The sequence below is a fragment of the Sphaeramia orbicularis genome, chromosome 9 (assembly GCF_902148855.1).
Source record: "Sphaeramia orbicularis chromosome 9, fSphaOr1.1, whole genome shotgun sequence".
Taxonomy (NCBI): domain Eukaryota; kingdom Metazoa; phylum Chordata; class Actinopteri; order Kurtiformes; family Apogonidae; genus Sphaeramia; species Sphaeramia orbicularis.
Window position 1 is genome coordinate 57,298,418 of NC_043965.1, and position 21,868 is coordinate 57,320,285.

Sequence of the window (21,868 nt, forward strand, 5' to 3'; positions counted from 1 at the left end):
AAAGGTCATTTGGATCCTGGTCCTGGTATGGGCATGACTGTAGGTCTGATGTGGTTCAGGGGGTCTGTGTATGGGGTCAGGAGAAAAGGATGGTAGGTAGACCCCCTGTCCCCAGGTAGACCCCCTGTCCCCCAGGTAGACCCCCTGTCCCCAGGTAGACCCCCTGTCCCCCAGGTAGACCCCCTGTCCCCCAGACACACACCAGACAGTTCACCTGTCAGCACAAAACCTCAGCATCACAACCTCAGAAACACAGTTCCATCCTGGACACAGATCTGATATAAACAGTAGTTGTTAACAGAGGTCGTGTGGCTGACCTTGTGATCGGCGCTGACAGATTCCAGAGGTCCGATAGACTCAGGAGTCATGGACCGAGCCAGAACCAGAACCAGACCACTGAGACACAACACTGATGAGACAGTCATCATGGACCATCTGAAATGATCAGATGAAGAATCTGAACCCAAACACTGAACAGTGTTCCTGAACCCGTAAAGGCCCAGACCTACTTTAGTGTCAGTTCACTAATGAATGTTCTCTATATCTAACCTTTCTGAAGTGATTTATCTCCATTTGTTATAATATTATCTTCTGTAGTTTGTATTTTATCAGTATAAATCAGATATTTTCCTATATTTAATTCACTGATCATGCAGATGTTCATTGAAGCTCAGATTACAGTTGATGGTTCTTCTGTCAGAAACAGATCAAACTGAATAAACAGTGTCTGTTTCAGTCCAGTCTGTCATGAACTGAACATAAACCCAGTGTGTCCATCCACTGGCACTGATCCAACGCCATGGGTTTCACTGGTGAATCAATGTTGGAGAAGATGACGGTGTTTCCATGGTAACTACGGAGCCTCTGAATGTCCAAATGGGTCATATCTGATGACCATGAAAAGATGAAGAACTGTATTTGACACCAACTATTGACATGGATGGATAGGATTAGTGGATCAACAGGGATTAAACAGTTTAGATCAGCAGTGATTGATGTTTGGGTCTTTATGGGTTAATTAATATCATAAAGTCATGAATCATGATAAGATGATAAGATAAAACAAGATAATCTGGCATCTGTTTCGGATGCCTCCGGGACGCCTCCCTGGGGAGGTGTTCCGGGCATGTCCCACCGGGAGGAGACCTCGGGGAAGACCCAGGACACGTTGGAGAGACTATGTCTCTCGGCTGGCCTGGGAACGCCTCGGGGTCCCCCCGGAAGAGCTGGAGGAGGAGTCTGAGGAGAGGGAAGTCTGGGCATCCCTGCTTAGACTGTTACCCCCGCGACCCGGCCCCAGATAAGCGGAAGAGAATGGATGGATGGAAGAGAAGGTTAGTTTATTTCTCCCAAAGGTAAATTCACTGAAGTCAGTGAGCTCATGTATTTATCAGAGTTCTTCAGTCTGATGCAGTTCCATTTCCACAGTTTCACTCACATCTACAGTCTGTTTCACTTACAATTTCACAACTCTGTTTTCACAGATGTTCATGAACTCTGTGGTTATAATTGTGATGGTTTCAGTGGAACAGTCAGTGTGTGTTTGTGCTCTGCTTACTCATTCAGGCTGTCTGTAGTCTTTTACCGCTGTCTCTGGTTGTTTTTGTAACTGTGCTGGTGTTGTCTTTCTTTTTCATTCGCTCCTTTACTTCCTCGTTAGCCAAAATGAGGAGTTTGGCGTCTGACGGGGGAAAGTTCGCTGCTCTAGTTGCCATGATGAATCGGTGAATCTGTGATCGATGTTGGGGTCTATTTAAGGGATCCGGTGTGCGCACTTATCCAGGATGAGTTCCACCTGCTGATGAATCCGTGTCCGTTCATCCTGGCTTGGCCTTTGTGAAACCAATTAAGCCTGGACTCCCATGTTTTGGATTCGTTGAACGCGGCTTAGTCAGTTATCCTGGATGACGGAATCCTAGTTTCGTGAAACGGGCCCCCGGTCCCAAACTGGAAAAAAACAAACAGATAGCAAAGAACTGGTAGACATCCTGAGTGGATCTGTCCGGCATTCTTGCAAAATGTCATCATAACCCATCCATGACTCGTGCTCTGGACATCTGGTGTTTACTAGGCCTGTAACGATACACAAACTTTTTGGTTCTGTACGTTTTTGGTTTTCAAAGCCACGGTTCGTTTTTTTTCGGTTCAGTACAGGAAGAAAGAAAACCCCTCAAAATGTCTTTAATAAATTTATGAATTTTTGAACATTTTTCCTCCAATTTTTGGACACAATAGAATATAGAAAAATAGGAATAATATAATTCTGCTGCGATAAATCAAATAGAAGATAAAATAAATTATTAATATTACAAAATGTATTCGAAGCATTAGTACTGAACTTTTCCCTGATGGAGTTTTGAACAAACAACAAAAATCTAATCACAGTTCTGTCAGTTCACATTCTGCAGAAAAATATCAACAAAAAAATTTTGCATGAAGTGCAACATTAACAGGAGGGTAAACTGGTATTCTGTTGAAACAAACTGAAGAGAAACACTGACAACAAACTGAACCAAATTATGTATTTTAGGACAGAGAAAAAAATGTTTAGGACACTGTGTGTACTTGTGTGTGTGTGTGTGTGTGTGTGTGTGTGCATGCAAGGTGCGAATTTTCTGGAGGATGGTTTGCTTGTTGTTTTTTTGGTCAGAGCTGGGGGGGTGGGGGGGGGGTCCAGTCCATAACTAATGTAACTAACGCTGGCGCAAAACAAAAGTGAAACTTTTTTATATACTTTCAACGTCCAACTCTGAGTTCTATTCCTCTGTTATACAGCGTGAGTGACAGAGACACAGACAGAGCTAGTGTCAGTGTTTTAGAACTACTGTAGTTCCTTGGGGCCAAACAGCGTCCGTCTTCTCTCCGTCTCTTTCCTGGTTGTTGTCTTTCACCTGAACCTGAACTGATCCAAACTGGACTGGACTGATGCTGGAGGGTCTGCAGTCTGGTCCTTCCAGGTTCACATCACATTGGTTGTTTTTTTTTACCTTATATCAGCTGTTATTTCGTATTTCGGGTCAATGTGTGCGTCCTTCAAGATGTCCATGTGAAACTTGCGTGGATTTAAAGTTCCGCATCGAACGACGTCTTTCGTTCCTTTTTCTTCTTCTCAACATACTGTGCTGTTTGGGTTCAGCTGTGGACCGAACCGAACAGGTGTGTACCCAAACGGTTCGGTTCAGTACGTGTATGTGTTACAGGTCTAGTATTTACAGGATATAGTCTAATAGTCTAATTTTTCTAACAATGGTCATTTAATAGACTGGAGTCTGACTCAGATCTCATGTGCTTCATGTATGTCTGGAGCTTCAAATGACAAAAAGCAAAATATGGATTTTATAAATGAGAACAGATCTGTGTAAGATGGAAACTAATAGTTTCTATGTAAACAAATTTCCCCAAATCCATAATGAATGACGGTGGTTGGAAATAGAACATGAAATATTCACATTTAAACAGAAAAACCAGCTTCAGGAAACTTTAGTTGAAATGTTTACATGGACTGGATAAAATCCAAACCCAGCTATTATCCCTTATTAAACCTATATATGTGCAGTAGGAGTTCTCAGCAGATTTGTCCATTTTCAGTTCTACAGACTTCTGTCGGATCTTCCAGGGCCCATTTGCTGATCAGATCTGCAGTCTGAATGAATGTGACCATCAGATTAAGGCCAGATCCAGGAGCATGTGTGTTTTTATCTAATGACTCATTTTAAAGTGGATTTGTGGACTCACTGTCCTCTCTGGAACTGCTGATGTCACTGTCTTGTTATGTATTTGGAAATGACCAAAAATAGTCCCTTGCCTGATCACAGGTCCAGTTTTCAGGTATACAGTGTAGTTCTCCATTAGTCCACAGGGTGGCAGCACAAAATAACTCAGTGCCATCCACAGAACACACTGGTTCACTGACTGTACATCCAATGAAAAACCTCTGGTCAGTTCCTTCTTTTTCAGCTCCTCCACTCCTCGGTGCTTCGTGGTTCCTCATGAATCCATCTCAGAATCATCTGGAAGGATGTTTCACCGCCTTTAAAGTCACATGATGGACCGAGGAGGCGGAGCTACAGGAAGTCTGCCTCACCTTCTGTGACATCATCAGAGGGAGGGGTGAGGAGTGGAGGAGAAGAAGTGAGGAGTGGAGGAGAAGAAGTGGGGATGTGCTGCTGCTTTCACATCTGTCGATCATCTGGACTCAGCTGATCCTCACACAGTCCTGATCACAGTGACTGTTCCACAGATCACCACTTCCATCTGAAGAAAGAAGAAAATACAAACAGATCAGAAAGAAATGTTTACGGAGACATTTCTGAATTTATTCAAACCACAGAGGAATCACTAAAAATAATCAAACAGACTTCTAATCATGGAGGTGTTCACCAAACCAGCACAAACTGACATTACTTACACCAGTGTCTCCAGTTTACAGTGTGGACTCTGAACAAGGTCCTCCAGTTCTTTAACATCTGAATCAAACAGGTTGTTCTGACGTAAGTCGAGTTGTATCAGATGTGAGGGATTGGACTTCAGAGCTGCTGCCAGATAAGAACAGCTGATTTTGGACAAACTGCAGTAATTCAACCTGAATAAAGAAGAAATGATGGAGATTCAAATTAATGAACATTTCAGCCGAATATATTTAGGTTTTCAACATGAATGTGAAATATTCAACATTCATTTCAACCAAACAGTTTTTACTGACTGTAATTTTTGTAGCTGACAGAAAAATCCAACATTAAATGGTGTCGACTATACAGTGGTTAGAAAAACTCTGTGAACCCTCAAAGTTTTCTGCATGAATTGCTCATAAAATGTGATCTGCATCTCAGTCACCAGTATAGACAAACACAATGTGTTGAACCCAAAACCACACAGCAAATGGGGGGTTAAGTGCCTTGCTCAAGGGAACATCAATCAAAAACTCTCCGCCAGTCCAGGGAATCGAACCTGTGACCCTTCGGTCACCAGTCGACTCTCCAGCCAATCCAGGCCACGGCAGCTCCAATCATGGAGGACCAAATGGAATCCTGAGTTTGTCAACATGTAAACATAGAAGTAAAGTGACTAGAGTGGCTTCAGAAACAGAAAAACCACCTTTTGGAAAGAGCCAGTCAGAGCCCAGAGCTGAATCCAATAGAGACGCTGTGGACTGAACTCACCAGAGCCATTCACAGCAGACATGCTCAGAATAGAGCTGAGCTGATGCACTTGTGTCACAAAGAATGATCCAAATGTCCCTGGACATTGTGCAGGTCAGATCAGCAGCTCCAAAAACACTGGTTTAAGGTTATTGGTGCAAAAGGAGCTTCAATCATTACATTCACTGGGACTGTTGAAGAGTTGTGCTCAATAAACACATGAAATATTAGTAGTGTTTGTGTGCTATTAGCTTAAACACATTGGATCTGTCTGGACTTGTGACTGACATGGAGATTAGATCAGATTTTATGAGCAATTCATGCAGAAAACTACAACATTTCAAAGGGTTCACACAACTGTTCTTGGAACTGTAAAACAACAGAATGGATGTCAGTTCTGTTTGTTCAGAAATGAGGTTCAGCTGCTCCTAAAACAGAACTCTATCAAACTAACAGTGAACTGACCTCAGATCCTGTAGTTTACAATGTGGACTCTGCAGGAAATCACACAGCTCCTTCACTCCTGAATCCCAGAGGTTGTTTGCACTCAGATCCAGTTTTATCAGATGTGAAGGATTGGACTTCAGAGCTGAGGCCACAGAAGAACAGCTGATCTGTGATAAACTGCAGTTATCCAACCTGAAGAAAGAGTCAGTGATGTAGATTAAATCCATTAATGACACACATTTTATTTATTTATTTTAAGGGCTGTCAAAATTAACGTATTAACTCAGATTAATCCATCATCATGATTAATCTGATCATAAATGTTAACGTCATTAACCCATCTGCAGCAGAATGACTGTGAACGTCTGCTCCAACACATTTGGGTCAGTTTGTCCAGTAGAGTTAGAACAGAACCAGCAGAACCCACCCATAAAGAACAGAACCAGCAGAACCCACCCATAAAGAACAGAACCAGTAGAACCCACCCATAAAGATGGAAGAACAGAAATATGAGGACAAAAAAACCCAGACGAACAGTCGACCCACAGAAAATCTTGGACCCACTCTGCAGAAGGAGTTTTCTATTCACTGAAGCACTTCCAGATTCAAATACCACATTAACACCAAGCAGACGTTAGTCTGGATTCTGCCAACACTTGGGCTGACAGAATCCAAACTTGTGACAAACATGTTTAGTGCAAATATATTGAAAAAAAATAATAAAGTAAGGTCCGCACAACCTGTGAGCTCCCAAAGAATTTATTAACAGACATGAGGCCAGTCGGGCCTCGACGCAAAATGTTACTTTCTTACTGTTTTTTTTTTCATCCAATTTTTTTGGGATCCTGCTGTCAAGTTAGGTAGAGGTCAGGGCCCCACAGGTCACAGCAGGCACCAGAAGGCCTCATAGAGAAGTGTAACACCCAGCATTTTAACCAATGTCAAAGTACAGCTTAGTATTAAAAAGATGATTTGAACTGATGTATTGCATTGAATTAGATATATGTAATGTGATCAATAAGTATAGCTAAGAAAAGAATGTTTAAATGAATGTTGATTCATTTGTGACTACTGTGTGTAGAGGAGACAAGTTGAGACATGTTAAAGCAGTGAAGGGGCATGTTAGGGCAAAGTCCGGCAGAAAAGGAGAACTAAAGTAAACAGCACCGAGCCATCTGCAGCTGAAGCTAACTGATAACATTAAGAAAAGAGAAGTGACATAAACAATAGGCTATTTTCTGCACCCAAAACTGGTCAAGACCAGTAAAAAAGGGAAGTTCTACTAGAGGCATTTAGACATTACTCATCTATCAATGAAATCAACTGTCTAGGCATCAATGAGGTAATGCCTAGAGTTTGGTTAAAAACCAGGACCGCTATTATAGTATTTCAGAAGTGCAAGGCGCTCTAAGAAGTTGCGTGCCCTACGTTGTAAAACGTAGTGAAGATAACTCTGAGCGATGCTCTTTTGAGTCCAGATAGGAGCGTGGCAGATTGGCTTCGGAGTTAATCTTACTTCTCAAATAATGCTGGAGGTTCATCTGATAGAATAACTTTGCATCGACGGATCGAACTTTTAAAAGCAAAGACCTATTTCTTCAGATGACAAAGGACCAAAGACTCTTAAAAGGCAAGAACTGTGTTTTAAGAACTTTTACCACCTTATGGGGAACATTTGCTGACGGACCATCTGTTTAACAGACTTTTGGTATTTTTCTCCGCTTTGGCCCAGACTGGAAAGGAAGAAGAATTTTTACATTTTCTTATTTCTTTTCTTTTACCCAGTATTTTAAGACAAACTCGGCAGCCCTGATCAAGCTGTTGAGGTTGTCTTTTCAAATTAAAATAAGTTTTACCCTTTTGACTTTTTACAGAAATTAGATTAAATTTGGTTTTTAATTTTTCTATATTTATCCTATTTCTCTAACTTTTCGACTTTTCTCATTTAGGTTTTTGATACTAAAAAAGTTCTAATTTTTAATTTTTACTCTTCTAAATTCTCTGGTTTCGTAAATTTTTCCGATTAATACTCGGTAAGTGATAATCCTATTTTTCTAAATTATTCAATTGTCTATTTTTACTAGATTGGACCTTTTTCTAAATTTTGTTGTAATAACTATTTTTATATTTTGTCACTTATTGGATTCTTTTTCTAATTTTACAAATTCTTTAGGAATTTGAATCTTTTCCAAAAAGCTTTTAGAAGTCATTAGTTTTATTTCCATTTATCCGATTTTTCTCGGTTATTGGATTTTCTACGAATTCAGTCTATTCGACTTGGTAATTTAGATAGATTTTTGGATTCTATTTTTATAGTTTTACTTTTCCGATTTAATCGGGTTTACAACACTTTCCAATTTTGATCTTTTTACCAATTCTTGATTTTTCCTTTTTGCAGAAGTTAGAGACATAATTATTTTTATTTGAGAACTTTTCCAATTTTGACTTTCTTCCAATTTTTGATTGAAGAAAAGAGACTTTCAACACCATTGTATTTTTATGGGTTTTTTTTCCCCTTGAGGACATCAAGCGAGGCAACAATTAGGGACATTTTCACAAGGCTGAACTGTGGGTTGAGAGATTACAACAGGGATTTTGTTGAAGTAAGGAAAATTGAGGACAGTTTAGGTTTAATAATCAGGATATTGATTTATGGTTTTAGAAGTTCAGTTTAATGATTTTATTAGGGATTAATTAATTGATGATTCATGTATATGCTTTGCTTTGCTAAATTGCCTACAATAAATTTATAAAAAGTAAATTCTAAATTCTCCTTGAGTTATTTCCCTGTGTGGTATATTATGTTGGTGAATGTAAAACGTTAGGTTTATTGTGTGCATAACAACAAAAGTCCCGAAGGTGTCTTAGCCTTAATCCACCTACTATTTTTATGTCCCGAAAGCCTATTTTTCCTGGCTTTTAAATTATTACCTGTCATGTAACAAGTGCACTAAATCCATGTGGAACAGCTACCAAAAACCAACTGGACTGGTATTATTACTGACCACAGAGTGGGTTTCTCCTGGCAGTTCTGGTACCAGAGTTAGCGGGGCAGAGGTTGGAATTAAAGGTAGTTAGAAGACAGGCGAGTGTTCCAAAATAAGTTCAGCTAAAGTAGTATCTCAAAGGGATTAGCGCGTGAGGGTAATACTCCAGCCTAGTCACTTGAGATCAGGACCCTATTTAGACGGAGAGCTGAACCACGGTAGTACCGAGGGTTTAACACTGCACACCCTTCATTTTCTGGATATGAGTGTCGATCACCTCTAGTGCAAATATATTCCCTTCTTTCTTCAGTCTGTTTGCTCAAGCAAAATGAAACACCATTAATACAGATAAAAAATTCATGAGATTTAATCATGATTAATCCAAACTAATCCACAGCAACCCTGTGATTAATCTGATTAAAACTTTTAATTGTCTGACAGCACTATTTATTCTACGATCAATACAATATGTAAAGTACAAATACTAGATTCCTGAAGTCGTTCTCATTACAAGTAAAATGTAATTAAATGGTTTGAACTCATAATACTTAATGTGCAGGAAAATTGTTGCTGTCAGTGTTCTTTGATTTATAACTCAGTCCAGAAATGAAACAATTCATGTTTCAGTTCATAACAAATATTTCAACTCAACCCATCTGCTGATCTGTGAGTTTCACTGTATGTAATATGTACATTTATTCAATATTAGAAGATGATGTTCTTGTTTAATGTTCAATCCTCTGATCTGAACTGAAAAGGTTTCAAATAGAAAATGATAAACTCAAGAACAGACATCTGATGACAGCTTTTCTTGGTGTTCTATTATTCTTTTACTTTGCATTCTCTTATTTTTATCAGTATTTGGTATTTCATCGTGGTGCTTTTACTTGACTGTATTAAAAGAACATCTTCAACTCATCATATGATGGAAAATAAAGGATGATGATGGGTTTGTATGACACAGGTTTGGTTGTTTAATGCTCACACATCTGATAATGTAAACGTGTGTGAATCTTACATATGAAACATTTACAGTATTTTTAAAAACATCTCTTTCATCGTAGGTTTTCAGTGTCAGTTTTGGTTGTCTGAGATCAGATCAGGAACAGCTGTTGTTCCACTGGACCACATGGTGCTTCAGTAATTAGCACTACGGCCTCTGAGCAGGAGGAGGATTCCAGCACCAACTGTGTGTACCTTTGTGTGTGAGCGCTGCATGTTCTACCCCTGTCTGCATGGGTTCTCTCTGGGTTCTCCAGGTTCCTAACATCCTCCTTCTTCATAGTTTCAATGGGAAATCCAAATCCCTCATAGGTGTGAATGTGAGAATGAATGGTTGTTGGTGTGTGACAGTACTGCAGTGAACAGGGTGGACCCCACCTTCATCTATAGGTAAGCAGGATCACCTCTGGCACCCCCATGACCCTCAAGAGGAAAAACACATGGATGTATTTGGACTTAACAGTAGACAGTCAGTGAACTAACCTCAGAGTTTCCAGTCTGCAGTTTGGACTCTCCAGTCCAGACGCCAGTTTCACTCCTGAGTTCTGTAGGTTGTTGTGACTCAGATCCAAAAGTCTCAGATGTGAAGGATTAGACTTCAGAGCTGAGGCCACAACTTCACAGTGAGTCTGTGAGAGTCCACAGGCAGAAAGTCTATAAATACAGAATTTACAGGAAATTAATTCTGAACACATTTATTGAACATCTGAGTCTGAACGAGGTCAGGATATGGTGTTGTGTGACACCAGTTTAATGAACAGTTGTAAGGTTTAAAAAAGACAAGAAAACCAGATGAATAAAATAGACGAGTATAAAGACAGATGGAATGACAGCTTCCAAACAATCAAACCAAACACCCTAGATCTGCCCCTAGTGGCTGGATGTAGTATAGTTCAGACTGTTCTCCTGTTCTATGGGACTTCAGACAAACTACACAGTCAAAGTATACATCCAATAAATGTTCATCAGGCTGATATTTATTCAAGAAATCATTTGACTAATTACTTAGATTTGAATAAGTTACATGATGATCTTAAAATGAGTGATCGACCGCTTCAATGACCAATCAGTGTCAAGAATCCCTCACAAACACAAACACAAACCAATCAGTCATCTGGTGGGTGGAGCTCACATCCCAGTGTCTCTACTCCGTTGACTCTGATCATACAACCATCATGGCAGTTCCCATATTTCACTTTGACAGAAACACAAGACAGAGGGTCATGTGATCCATCTGTAGATTCAGTCTATGATTCATACTCTTCATATTCTCATCAGTACTTACTCGGCCTCTCTGCAGTTCCTCACAGCTGGGATCAGTCTGTGTCTTCCTTCATCTGATGTGTTGTACTTCTGCAGGTTCAGTTCATCCAGAACCTCCTCTGACATCTGCAACATGTAGGCCAGAGCTGAACACTGGATCTCAGACAGTTTCTTCTGTGATCTGTTCTTTGACTTCAGGAACTTTTGGATCTTCTGATGGACTGTTTGGTCCTTCATCTCCGTCAGACAGTGGAAGATGTTGATGCTTCTGTCAGGACAGATGTCCTTAATGTTCATCTGCTTCAGGTTCTTGATGACTTCATGGATGCTCTCTGGTCTGTTCTCTTTTGGACCCAGCAGACCTCCTAAAAGTCTGTGGTTGGACTCCAGACAGAGGCCATGAAGGAAACGAACAAACAGATCCAGGTGTCCGTTCTCCCTCTGAAGGGATTTTATCATGACTTTACTGAGGAAAACATCCAGGCTGTCACTGAGGCTGTCACTGACTGTGAAATACCTGAACATTTTCTGAAAAACTGATTTTAAGCCCTTGTCCTGGTCTCCCAGAAACCTCTCCAGAACCTCTGTGTTGTTGCTGGTGTAACAGTGGTAGATGTAGACTGCAGCCAGAAACTCCTGAACACTCAGGTGAACAAAGCTGTAGATTGTTTTCTGGAAGATTACAGTCTCTGTTTTGAAGATCTCTGTACAAACTCCTGAGTACACCAAGACCTCTGTGACGTCCAGACCACACTGATCCAGGTCTTCTTGGTAGAACATCATGTTTCTTTTCTCGAGTTGTTCAAACGCCAGCCTCCCCAACTTCAGAAGGACTTCCATGTCTGCCTTTGTCAGCTCTTCTAGACTTGTTTCATGTCCTTTTTTGTACTTCTTCTTCCTCTTTGTCTGGACCATGATGAAGTGTGAGTACAGGTCTGTCAGGGTCTTGGGCAGCTCTTCTCTCTGGTCTGAAGTCAACATGTGCTCCAGAACTGTAGAACTGATCCAGCAGAAGACTGGGATTTGACACATGATGTGGAGGCTCCTGGATGTCTTGATGTGTGAGATCATTTTGTTGGACAGATCTTCATCAGTGGATCTCTTCTTGAAGTACTCCTCCTTCTGGTCATCAGTGGTGAAGCCTCGGACCTCTGTTACCCTGTCCACACATGAAGGAGGGATCTGATTGGCTGCTGCAGGTCTAGATGTTATCCAGATCAGAGCTGATGGAAGCAGGTTCCCCTTGATGAGGTTGGTCAACAGGACGTTGACTGATGACTTCTGAGTGACGTCTGAAACAACCTGACAGTGGTGGAAATCCAGTGACAGTCTGCTTTCATCCAGGCCGTCGCAGATGAACAGAAGTTTGCAGACACTGATCTGCTCTGCTGTGACCTTCTGTAATGTTGGATGGAAAACATGGAGCAGCGTCAGCAGACTGTACTGCTCATCTGAGACCAGGTTCAGCTCTCTGAAGGACAGCGGAACCACCAGACTGACGTCCTGGTTTTCTAAACCCTCGGCCCAGTCCAGAGTGAACTTCAGCACCGAGAAGGTTTTTCCAACTCCAGCCACGCCGTTGGTCAGAACCACTCTGATGGGTGTCTGCTGCTCGGGTAAGGCTTTGAAGATGTCCTGACACCTGATTGGCCTTTCTTGGATGATCTTCTTGGAAACTGTCTCCAGCGTCCTCACCTCATGTTGGGTATGAACGTCTTCACTCTGTCCCTCTGTGATGTAGAGCTCAGTGTAGATCCGGTTTAGACGGGTTCTACTTCCTGTTTCCTCAGTTCCTTCAGTCACACATTCACATCTGCTCCTCAGACTGAGTTTATGTTCAACTGCAACCAGACAACAAACACTTGAAATAAACACAGCTGGGTCAAAACATCTGTTCTCATCTGTCAGTCAATGTTAATACTATTTCATATTGACAACAGTTTCCAAATGACAAACCCTACACCTGTTACTATGGAAACCACTGATCAGACATGGATCTGATTTATACAAACAGGAATCATTCCAAAGCAGTTCTAACAACACGGACAAGATGATTGTCACTGACCAAATACTGAATAATGGGATTGAATTTACAGAGAATCAGTGAGTTACTTTGACCATCATCCTCTGGAAAACATTGAATTTGATCAATAGGAAATCAAATCAATATTTCAGTTGATCATTTCCAACATTTGATAGAAAATGTAGTTCAGTCTAATGCAGTTCAGATGTTCTGTGTTGTGCTGCTCAGTCAGTGACAGTTGAACACATGTTGTGTTTAGTGAAGTGCAGACATGTTCAGACAGATGTCCAGTCTTACTTTGGACAGAGCTGTGGATCTGCAGCTCAGCTCTTGTTCTGGATGTTTCTTCACACTGGGGACAGGAGGAGTCTCCTGATGAACCAGACTGGTCCCAGTATGAAGTGATGCACTGTCTGCACAACCAGTGTCCACAGCTGGTCCTGGACCAGATCACTCTGGACCTTCTGACACAAAGAACAGGACGCTGGGTTCACCTCAGGAACATGAGTCCTCTCCGTCTCTCTGTGGACATCAACACATTGTTTAGAAGAAGCTTCTTCCAAGTTCTTTCAGATCAGCTGTTCAAAGGATCACATCTACACTCACAACTCTGTGCTGGCTCAAGGACCTGGTCTGGTCGGGGATCAGACCCAGGACCTTGTTGCTGAGCGGTGCCAGTGTAAACCACTGAGCCGCCTCAACTCACAGTCTGTCTGAAAATGGCAGCTGGAAGGAATGATGAGCCTCCATTTCAGCTCACATGTCCAACCCAATGCACTGCTTGATTCTTCTGAAGCCCATGTTCAGTCAAACCCACCAGACCTGTGACCCAACAGCCTTAACCCAGCGCTCGGGTTCTGAAAACAACCCAGCATTTCTAAGTGTGTCCACACCACACAGAGGACTTCCATCTAAAACTGCTCTGGTCTTACTGGTCTGTTTCAGAGCTGATTCTCACACAAACATGTGTTTAATGTTCATTCAAATGAAGAAAACACTTCAAGCAGAAAAACAGGCTCTTAGTGTCTGAACCTTTACACACATTTGGTTCAGGATTGAACGTCTTTCTTTTTGTCACATGTGAGTGAGTCTCATGTGTTTCACAGACTTTAAGGCTGTTGTTCATCTCAGAGTCTCAAACATCTTTTCTTCACAGCAGCTGGAGTCCAAATGAGGAGTTTAGAGCATTTCACTAAAGCTGGACTGGAAACTGTCAGTTCTACTCACACACCTGAGTTTGATTTGAACCAGTTACTGACAGGAACTGATCACATCTGACCTGCAAACTTCATCAATATACAAGTAATAAGAGTATTAACAGTAATAGTAGAGGACTGGATATGATCAAAAACACACACAACTATGAACGTAGAGGGTTCGGACTAATGGTTTCAGCTGTCAATCAAGACTTCAATTACATTAAAAATTCTTCTGTCAGATGAATTCATACATGTCAAATAAAGATCAGAAATAATGTCTCATCTGTAGAAACAGTCTCTTACTCTGTGTCTGAAGGTCCAGGTTCAGGACTAAACTCTGGAGGATGTTTCTTGGACCGGTCACTCTTCATGGACAGACATGTGGACACTGGACACTCTGCTGTGGGTCTGTTATACTGACCTCTGGAAACAACACAAGTCCAACAGTTGGATTGGACAGTATGTTAGTGTTATTCACATGTGAACACTTCATTTTCTATCACCTTTGGTTATTATTCATGTGTGTTTTTATTCTGTCTGAAGGACACATTTGGACTTTAAAGTGGACACATCATGTCCTGTTGTGTCTCTACTGTTGTTGAACCAATAAAGTCCAACTAGAATCAGTGTCTCATGTTTGTTGAACTGTGACAACCTGTCAACTGGTAGTTTACGTCCATGTCAGAACATGTGAAATAAACAGATGCCTCCAGACTGACCAGCTCTGATTTGATTCAGATTTGATGAAAACTGTTATTAATCCTAGTAAACATCAGAAAAACTGAGCCTGATATTTTCATTATTTATTGAAAAATAATCAGCCACAGTAGAACCACAACATGTGAAATAAATATACAAACTGGACAGATATGATTTGCTCAGATGTGGAAATACACCAGGACCAAACTGCTCCTGGATCCAAATAAACACATAAATAAATCAAAGCTCTGAGGCTCAAACGACACATTAGTGTGAGTTTTCATCTAGTTGTAACTTGGTACAGATGCTGCTGTGGATTTTCTTTTCCACACGTTAAAGACATCTGACACTTTAGACCAACTTCTTGTCCATGTGTCCTTTAGTCCTTACCTCTGTCTGTTACTAATTTAATGGCATTGACTGTCAATTTAAAGTGTGTTGGAACCAGTGTTGGGAGTAACGCAATATAAAAGTAATGCATTACAGTAACAGATTACTTTTTGCTGTAACACAGTAGTGTCAGGCATTACTACTCAATTTTCAGTAATATTTTACTCAGTACATGTTCAATAGTACTTGTGTTACAACACACTTTTGTCCATAATTTAATTACTCAAATGAAAAAAACAAAATAAAACTGGAAGACTGTGAGACCTGAAGGAATCCAAAATGTGTCTACAGTTGTATTTCCTGTTGGTGTTCAGCCAATGGGTGCAGACGGCAGAGGACAGTCCACTGTCCACATGGACGTCTGCTCAGTACTAAACCTAACTCTGCTTTAAGGCTCCAGTAATGCATTACAATTCTGAGTTAGTTTAGTTGGATTTCCAGCTCATAGAATCATCAGAAAACAAAGAACCAAACAACATGGTCAAACTAAAGTTTTCAGCGCTCCAAAAGGAGTGGGAAGAAGTCGAACTTATGGACTCCACCCCCTAATGATTACATTCATTCTGCTTCCACTGCTTTAACACACTTTTTTTCTATATATTTGTACAATAACACATAACATCCATACAAACCATTCACATACACTTCTTTTAGTCACCTCACACACAATCAGATTTGAATAATCAAATGGTTTGAATTAGGGCTGCACGATTAATCGATTTTAAATCGAAATCGGATTTTTTAATTAGGACAATTTTTAAAAAAGGGAAATCGTAAAATCGATTTCATCTCTCTCATGCCTCCGGGCCGCACGCCTCCGCGTGTCCGCGGGCTACCGTAGGTTCTTCCTGTGACAGCGGTCTGTCACAGAAGTCTGTGTAATGACCGGACGTTAAATCTGTTCATGAACCCGCAGTACGTACACCAATGTAAGCCGTGGCTTCATGCACGGATCCCGCAACTGAAATATAACTGCAAGCGGATCACTCATCTTCCGTTGTCCCGGATCCGTACCGTACTGTCTTCTTCCGAACCGGGTCCAGGTCTCGGGGTCCTCAGCCTCAGCAGAGGAGCCCACACAGCCCCCTGCCCACACACATCCACCAGCTCCAGGGACAGAATCCCTCCAGTGTGTCCTGGGTCGGTCTATTCCACGCACGGATCCCCCAGTTTAAATAGAACCGCATGGGGAACACTCATATTAACCTGGTCCACGCACACACGCACGACAGATGCCTGTCACTGACTGACACTGGTATCACTGCTGTGGGCCAGATACCCAGAAAAGAAAGAAAAAAAAAACTTTTTTTTTTTTTTTAAATAATTAATTTAGTCCTCTTACTTGCTAAATTTTTCATTCACAAATGTAAGTTCTGTAACACAAAACCAAATATTATTTATGTTTTGTAAGATGTTGAAATTTATTTAAAGCTGTTCGATAAATGTGGAAACAAAAAGGTTGTAACAACTATCAGTATTTGCTCTGATTTGGACATTTTCTTATAGTGTATTCCCCCTGACAAACTTATGTTATTTTCTTGTTGTATACATTGTTTGTGTACTCTACTTCATTTCAAAGATTTAATGAAGAGAAAAAACAAAACAAAACTGTAGGTTCATCACGTGATCCCATCACAGCTTTGAGGTCAGAGCAGTGGCTTGCATTGTGGGCTGCTCACGAAAACGACATGTTGACTGCTGTTGCCTTTTCTAGTTATACCCAAAAATCGAAATCGAAATCGAAAATCGAGTTTTTAGAGGAAAAAATCGGGATTTTTTTTTTTTTGCCAAAATCGTGCAGCCCTAGTTTGAATATAAACTAGAATATTAAATGCACTTTAAATATTTACTATAAATAGAATCATTAATATGACATCATGTGGAGCAGGTCATGTGATTTGGAATAAACACACTTCCTTCACAGGTGTTTTTGTCATGGGTAACTTAGCTGAAAGTAATTTCTGGCACAGATACAATTTGTTATTTTCTATATAAATTGATATATTGTTAAATTGATACATTGCCAAAAAAGAAAAATCTGTCATGATTATGTCATCTGAATAAAAAGAACACAATCAAAACAGTATTTGAATAAGTTCATTTTATTATTGTTTAGCTAATTAGAAGGTGGTTGTTATTAAATTTGGACGGTTCTTTAGTTGACATTTTAGTCTATCCAGTCATTTATTAATTATTTATTAATCATTTATTAATAAGTGATTGTTTCCATTATTAAATAATTATGGAATTTTTAAAGACATGATCATAATGAACACAAAATAAATATATTATTATTCTTTTACTTTTCATCCAGATGTATGTAAGATCTATCCCCAGGACTTCCACAGTCCCTCAGTTCTATATTGGCCCGTCTGCATCGAGGCCTCTGTCAAACAGCTTTAATATGAGTTAAATGACACAATAGACTCTGGATGTGAAATGAAATCACTGCTATAACATGTCCTGCAGATCATTTGAAAGAATAAACAGTCTCTTACTCTGTGTCTGAAGGTCCAGGTTCAGGACTAAAGTATGGAGGACTCTCCTTGGACCGGTCACTCTTCATGGACAGACATGTGGACACTGGAGACTCTGCTCTGGGTCTGTTATACTGACCTCTGGAAACAACACAAGTCCAACAGTTGGATTGGACAGTATGTTAGTGTTATTCACATGTGAACACTTCATTTTCTATCACCTTTGGTTATTATTCATGTGTGTTTTTATTCTGTCTGAAGGACACATTTGGACTTTAAAGTGGACACATCATGTCCTGTTGTGTCTGTAGTCAAATATTAAAGGTGTGTGACAGTGGACTCACTGTGGATCAGAGGGTCCTGGTTCATTACTGCCCCCTGGAGGTTCCTTTATGGACAAACCCCTGTTTGTATCATGGGATAACTCTGCTCCGTCCTCCTCTTCATCCACACTCAGACTCATACTGTGAACTTCAGTCAGTCTGAAAGGACAAACAGTCAAACTACTGTGAGCTCACCTCACTGAAACACTGGGTTCATCTGTCACAAACACTGACACAACAGGAAATAAGCCAGTGGACACAGAGTCCAGTAAACCTAGTGGACACTCAGCCTGGAAGGGACTCCATCCATGTTTACAGTTCCAGTCCACACCCAGAAAACCCACTGAGAGACTAGAACAGGAAAATGATCTGAATGTCAGACTCACCCTGAACCAGACGTCTTCTGTTCTTCTGTCAAAACGGAGTCTGAACTCTGAATACGTTCAGGTGCTTCACCTGGGCTGACGGATGCCCCTCCCCCTCTGCATTTATTGGACGTCATGCATTCATACTTTGACCCTGTGTTATCTTAAGGTAATAAACACTCCCTTTATTTGACTTCATAGTTTGTGAGATGTGAACAGTTCTGTGATCGTCTGAACACGTATTTATATGATAAAGTACATTCCAGTTTGTAGATGACAAACGTTGTTTTACAGTTGATAAAATGACTGATTGTGTATTCTTTTTGTGAAGCAGAGTCCAAGAAAGTTGTTGTGTGTATGACATTAGTGCAGTGGTTCCAGTGGCTGCATTTGGAACTGCCTTTAGGGCTGTGACCCAGTCATGATGGTGGAGTGCTGGGTTGGAGATGGCACTGGACCAGTTTGTCCTTGACAGTTTTCCAGGCTTCTGTTTGTTTGTTTGACTTCCTGATGAAGGCTTGAAGCCCAAACACGTTGAAGTGTTTTTTAAGGTCTACACATGACCATGCTGTGAAAATAAAGGCATGTGAATGCTTACAGACAGTGCCTTGCACTTTTCTTGTTTGTTTTCTACTTTCTTAATCCCTTTTCCAAAGAGCACCTCAAACAAACTTTTTTCAGTCCTTGAAACACTCCTTCACATGATTTACTAAATATGACCTCTCATCCAGATTAGTGACGTTCAAAGAGTTTTACAGCTGATAAAACAGATCAGAGGTTACAGACAATAAAACTTCTAGGCCCTCTGGAACCTTTGGAGGAGGACGCTGACAGCCAAACTGTCCTCCATGATGGACAAAGACTCCCAGCCCCTCCAGCACACACTCACTGCACTGAGGAGCTCCATTAGTGACAGGATGAAACACCCAAAGTGTGTGAAGGACAGGTATCGCAGGTCTGTCCTTCTGCAGCTGTCAGGCTGCACAACAGAAACTGCTCCAAAAAGTCTGTGCAATAAACTGTGCAATAAACCTGTGGCCTGATCAGCCTGTACACAGCTGTAAATAGTATGTATATCTTTGTTGATTTGTCTTTATTTTCATTTTGCACTTCTTTTGCTCTTATGTGCTTTTGTGCTTTGCTGCTGTAAACCTGGAATTTCCCCTTGTGGGACTAATAAAGGCACATCTTATCTTAATACAGAAAAATAATACATGAACATGGAGAAAAACCTAAAGAACTGAATTATACAGCACAAAACAGTAGAGTACATTTTAAATTGTAATTTTCTATTTAACATAAATAATGTGGTGTAAAATACTGTAAGACTGCCCTTAAGTAAAACTTGTCAGAGCCATGAGGTGAGTCATGTCTGTAAACTCCTGTTAGTTTTAAAGACTTGAAGTGTTCAGCTGTTCTCAGGTCAGCAGACTGTTCGACTCAAAGCATCCAAACTAAAACCTGATTCACAAACAGCAGCAGCTGAAACACAACACATCTGCTCAGTAACAACACATTAGTCAAAACTAACCACAATTCAGTGAACAGACTGAATGTGTGCAGTTCTTCACACACACCAGTAGACACAGTGTAAAACACAAGGACTGAATAAGTCCAGTATTAGACTGATGGACCTGAATATATGGACACAAGGAAAGAGTTCCCATCAAAACCAAACCTGAAAAAAGACCAAAACTAACAACTACATCCATCACAACTAAATAGAAACACTGGTGTTATGGAAAGTACTTCATAAGAATATGAATACAAGTATTATGGAAAGTACTAAATAAAAATACAAATACTGGTATGAGTATTTTAATGTGCTTTGTCAGAACCACAGCAGATTAAATTCCTCTAACTCTGAACAGAATGTTAGTTCTAGGACAGGAGAATGGAGGCTAAGGCTGGAATTAGCACAGCTAGCTAGTATCAAGGCAGAAAAAAAAGGCTAATGTATGTGGGCTAATAAAAATATCAGCCTGCGGGGTAACCGTTCCTACATCAGTACAGTTTAGGCTAATGCTAAATAGTCTGCATTAGTGCATTATTTACATCAAACTCACCATTTAACCATGGCAGTCCATGGGAAAGTAGTCCTTTCAGCCGCACTCTGGTCTGCTTAAGGCAGTATCACTCCGCCTTTATTTGACCATTAGAAGGAAATGTTACTCAGAGCGAATCCTTCCGCCGGTTAACATAGTCCATGCATGTCCACAGTCCGTCCAGGGGACAATCACGGCTCGTGGTCAAATTTCATGGGGCCCGCAGCTTTGCTGTAATAATGTATTATTTCTGTCCTGGTAGCACTGGCAAACTGAATAAGTCAATGCTAAAAGTGTCAAATATATTCCCTCCTTTCACCACATGATGGCAGCACCATGTAAATACTGTCTGGCTCTGCATCCTTGACCTTTGACCTTTGTCTCCTCATTTCTGTCATGGCGGCTGCAAAGAAGAAGGAGAACGTTGACTAAAAACCCACCGCTATTAGAAGAGATGGTCATTCCAGAACTTCTACACTGAAAACCCAGGGAATTGTGTTTGTGTCATTTATAAAGAGACAGTTTCCTTTGAAAGGATTTGAACGTAAATAGACACTATTAGACTAAACATGCTAACATGTAGGACAGGCTAACGGGGAGGCTAAGGCTAACACAGGGCTCTGCAACCTTTATTATCAGTCACAGCCATTTTGGCCCCTCCCTCTTCCACCAAAAAAAAATAGTCTGGAGCCGCAAAAAATAACAGAGCTTATAAACTTTTATAAGTTTTCATCTTTTTTACATTTTATCTTTTCCAACCACTGAATACAACAAACAGAAGTGCAGTGTGGAATGGATTCTGGAGTAGGATTACTCTAAAAGTACACAGTAAAAGTATTTCATAGTATTTGTGCTAATAGTATATGAAGTACTAATACCAAAAATACTAAATTCACGAGGTACTCATTGGAAAAAAAAAAAAAAAAAAAAAATTCATCATTGAATTTAGTCTTAAAGCCTATTTCAGATGAAAACAAACATTTTTGGAGCTTGGAAGGGATTTTTGAGTATGATTACTTCAAAAGTACACAGTAAAAGTAGTTCATAGTATTTTTGCTAATAGTATATGAAGTACTAATACCAAAAATACTAAATTCACGAGGTACTCATTGGAAAAAAAAAAAAAAATTATTCATCATTGAATTTAGTCTTAAAGCCTATTTCAGATGAAAACAAACACTTTTGTAGCTTGGAATGGAATCTGTGGTAGGATTACCCCAAAAGTACACAGTACTTATACTCATTCAGTTGCTCTATGAAAAGTATCGCTGTTTATGAAAATTATTCTCTTCCAAACTCAACACTGCCTCCACAGTTCCCAGTTGGACTGCTCCATATTCTCCCGGAAAATGGACAGAATTATGTGAGTAATAAACAAAGGACGGACAGAACCCTCCGTCCGTATCCGTCTGCGTCTTTAACCTAGAGCAGAAATGAGCCCTGACTGTTGTTGTTGAAGGAACATTCACTCCATGCAGCTCATCTACCGTAACTGTCGAATAAGTAGCGC

The 21,868-nt window shown here is 40.4% G+C and overlaps 1 protein-coding gene across 1 annotated transcript in view; it reads right to left on the bottom strand.

Moving 5' to 3' along the window:
• LOC115426260 (NACHT, LRR and PYD domains-containing protein 14-like) overlaps positions 1-18,450 on the bottom strand; it is a 307,234-nt gene extending 288,784 nt beyond the window's left edge. The window contains exons 1-4 of the mRNA XM_030144261.1: positions 18,335-18,450; positions 17,970-18,107; positions 17,647-17,766; positions 14,363-14,482 (exon numbers count right to left, since the gene is read on the bottom strand). Coding sequence (XP_030000121.1) covers positions 14,363-14,482; positions 17,647-17,766; positions 17,970-18,107; positions 18,335-18,450 — 494 coding nt within the window. The remainder of the gene's footprint in view (positions 1-14,362; positions 14,483-17,646; positions 17,767-17,969; positions 18,108-18,334) is intronic.
• Between the last annotated feature and the right edge of the window lie 3,418 nt (positions 18,451-21,868).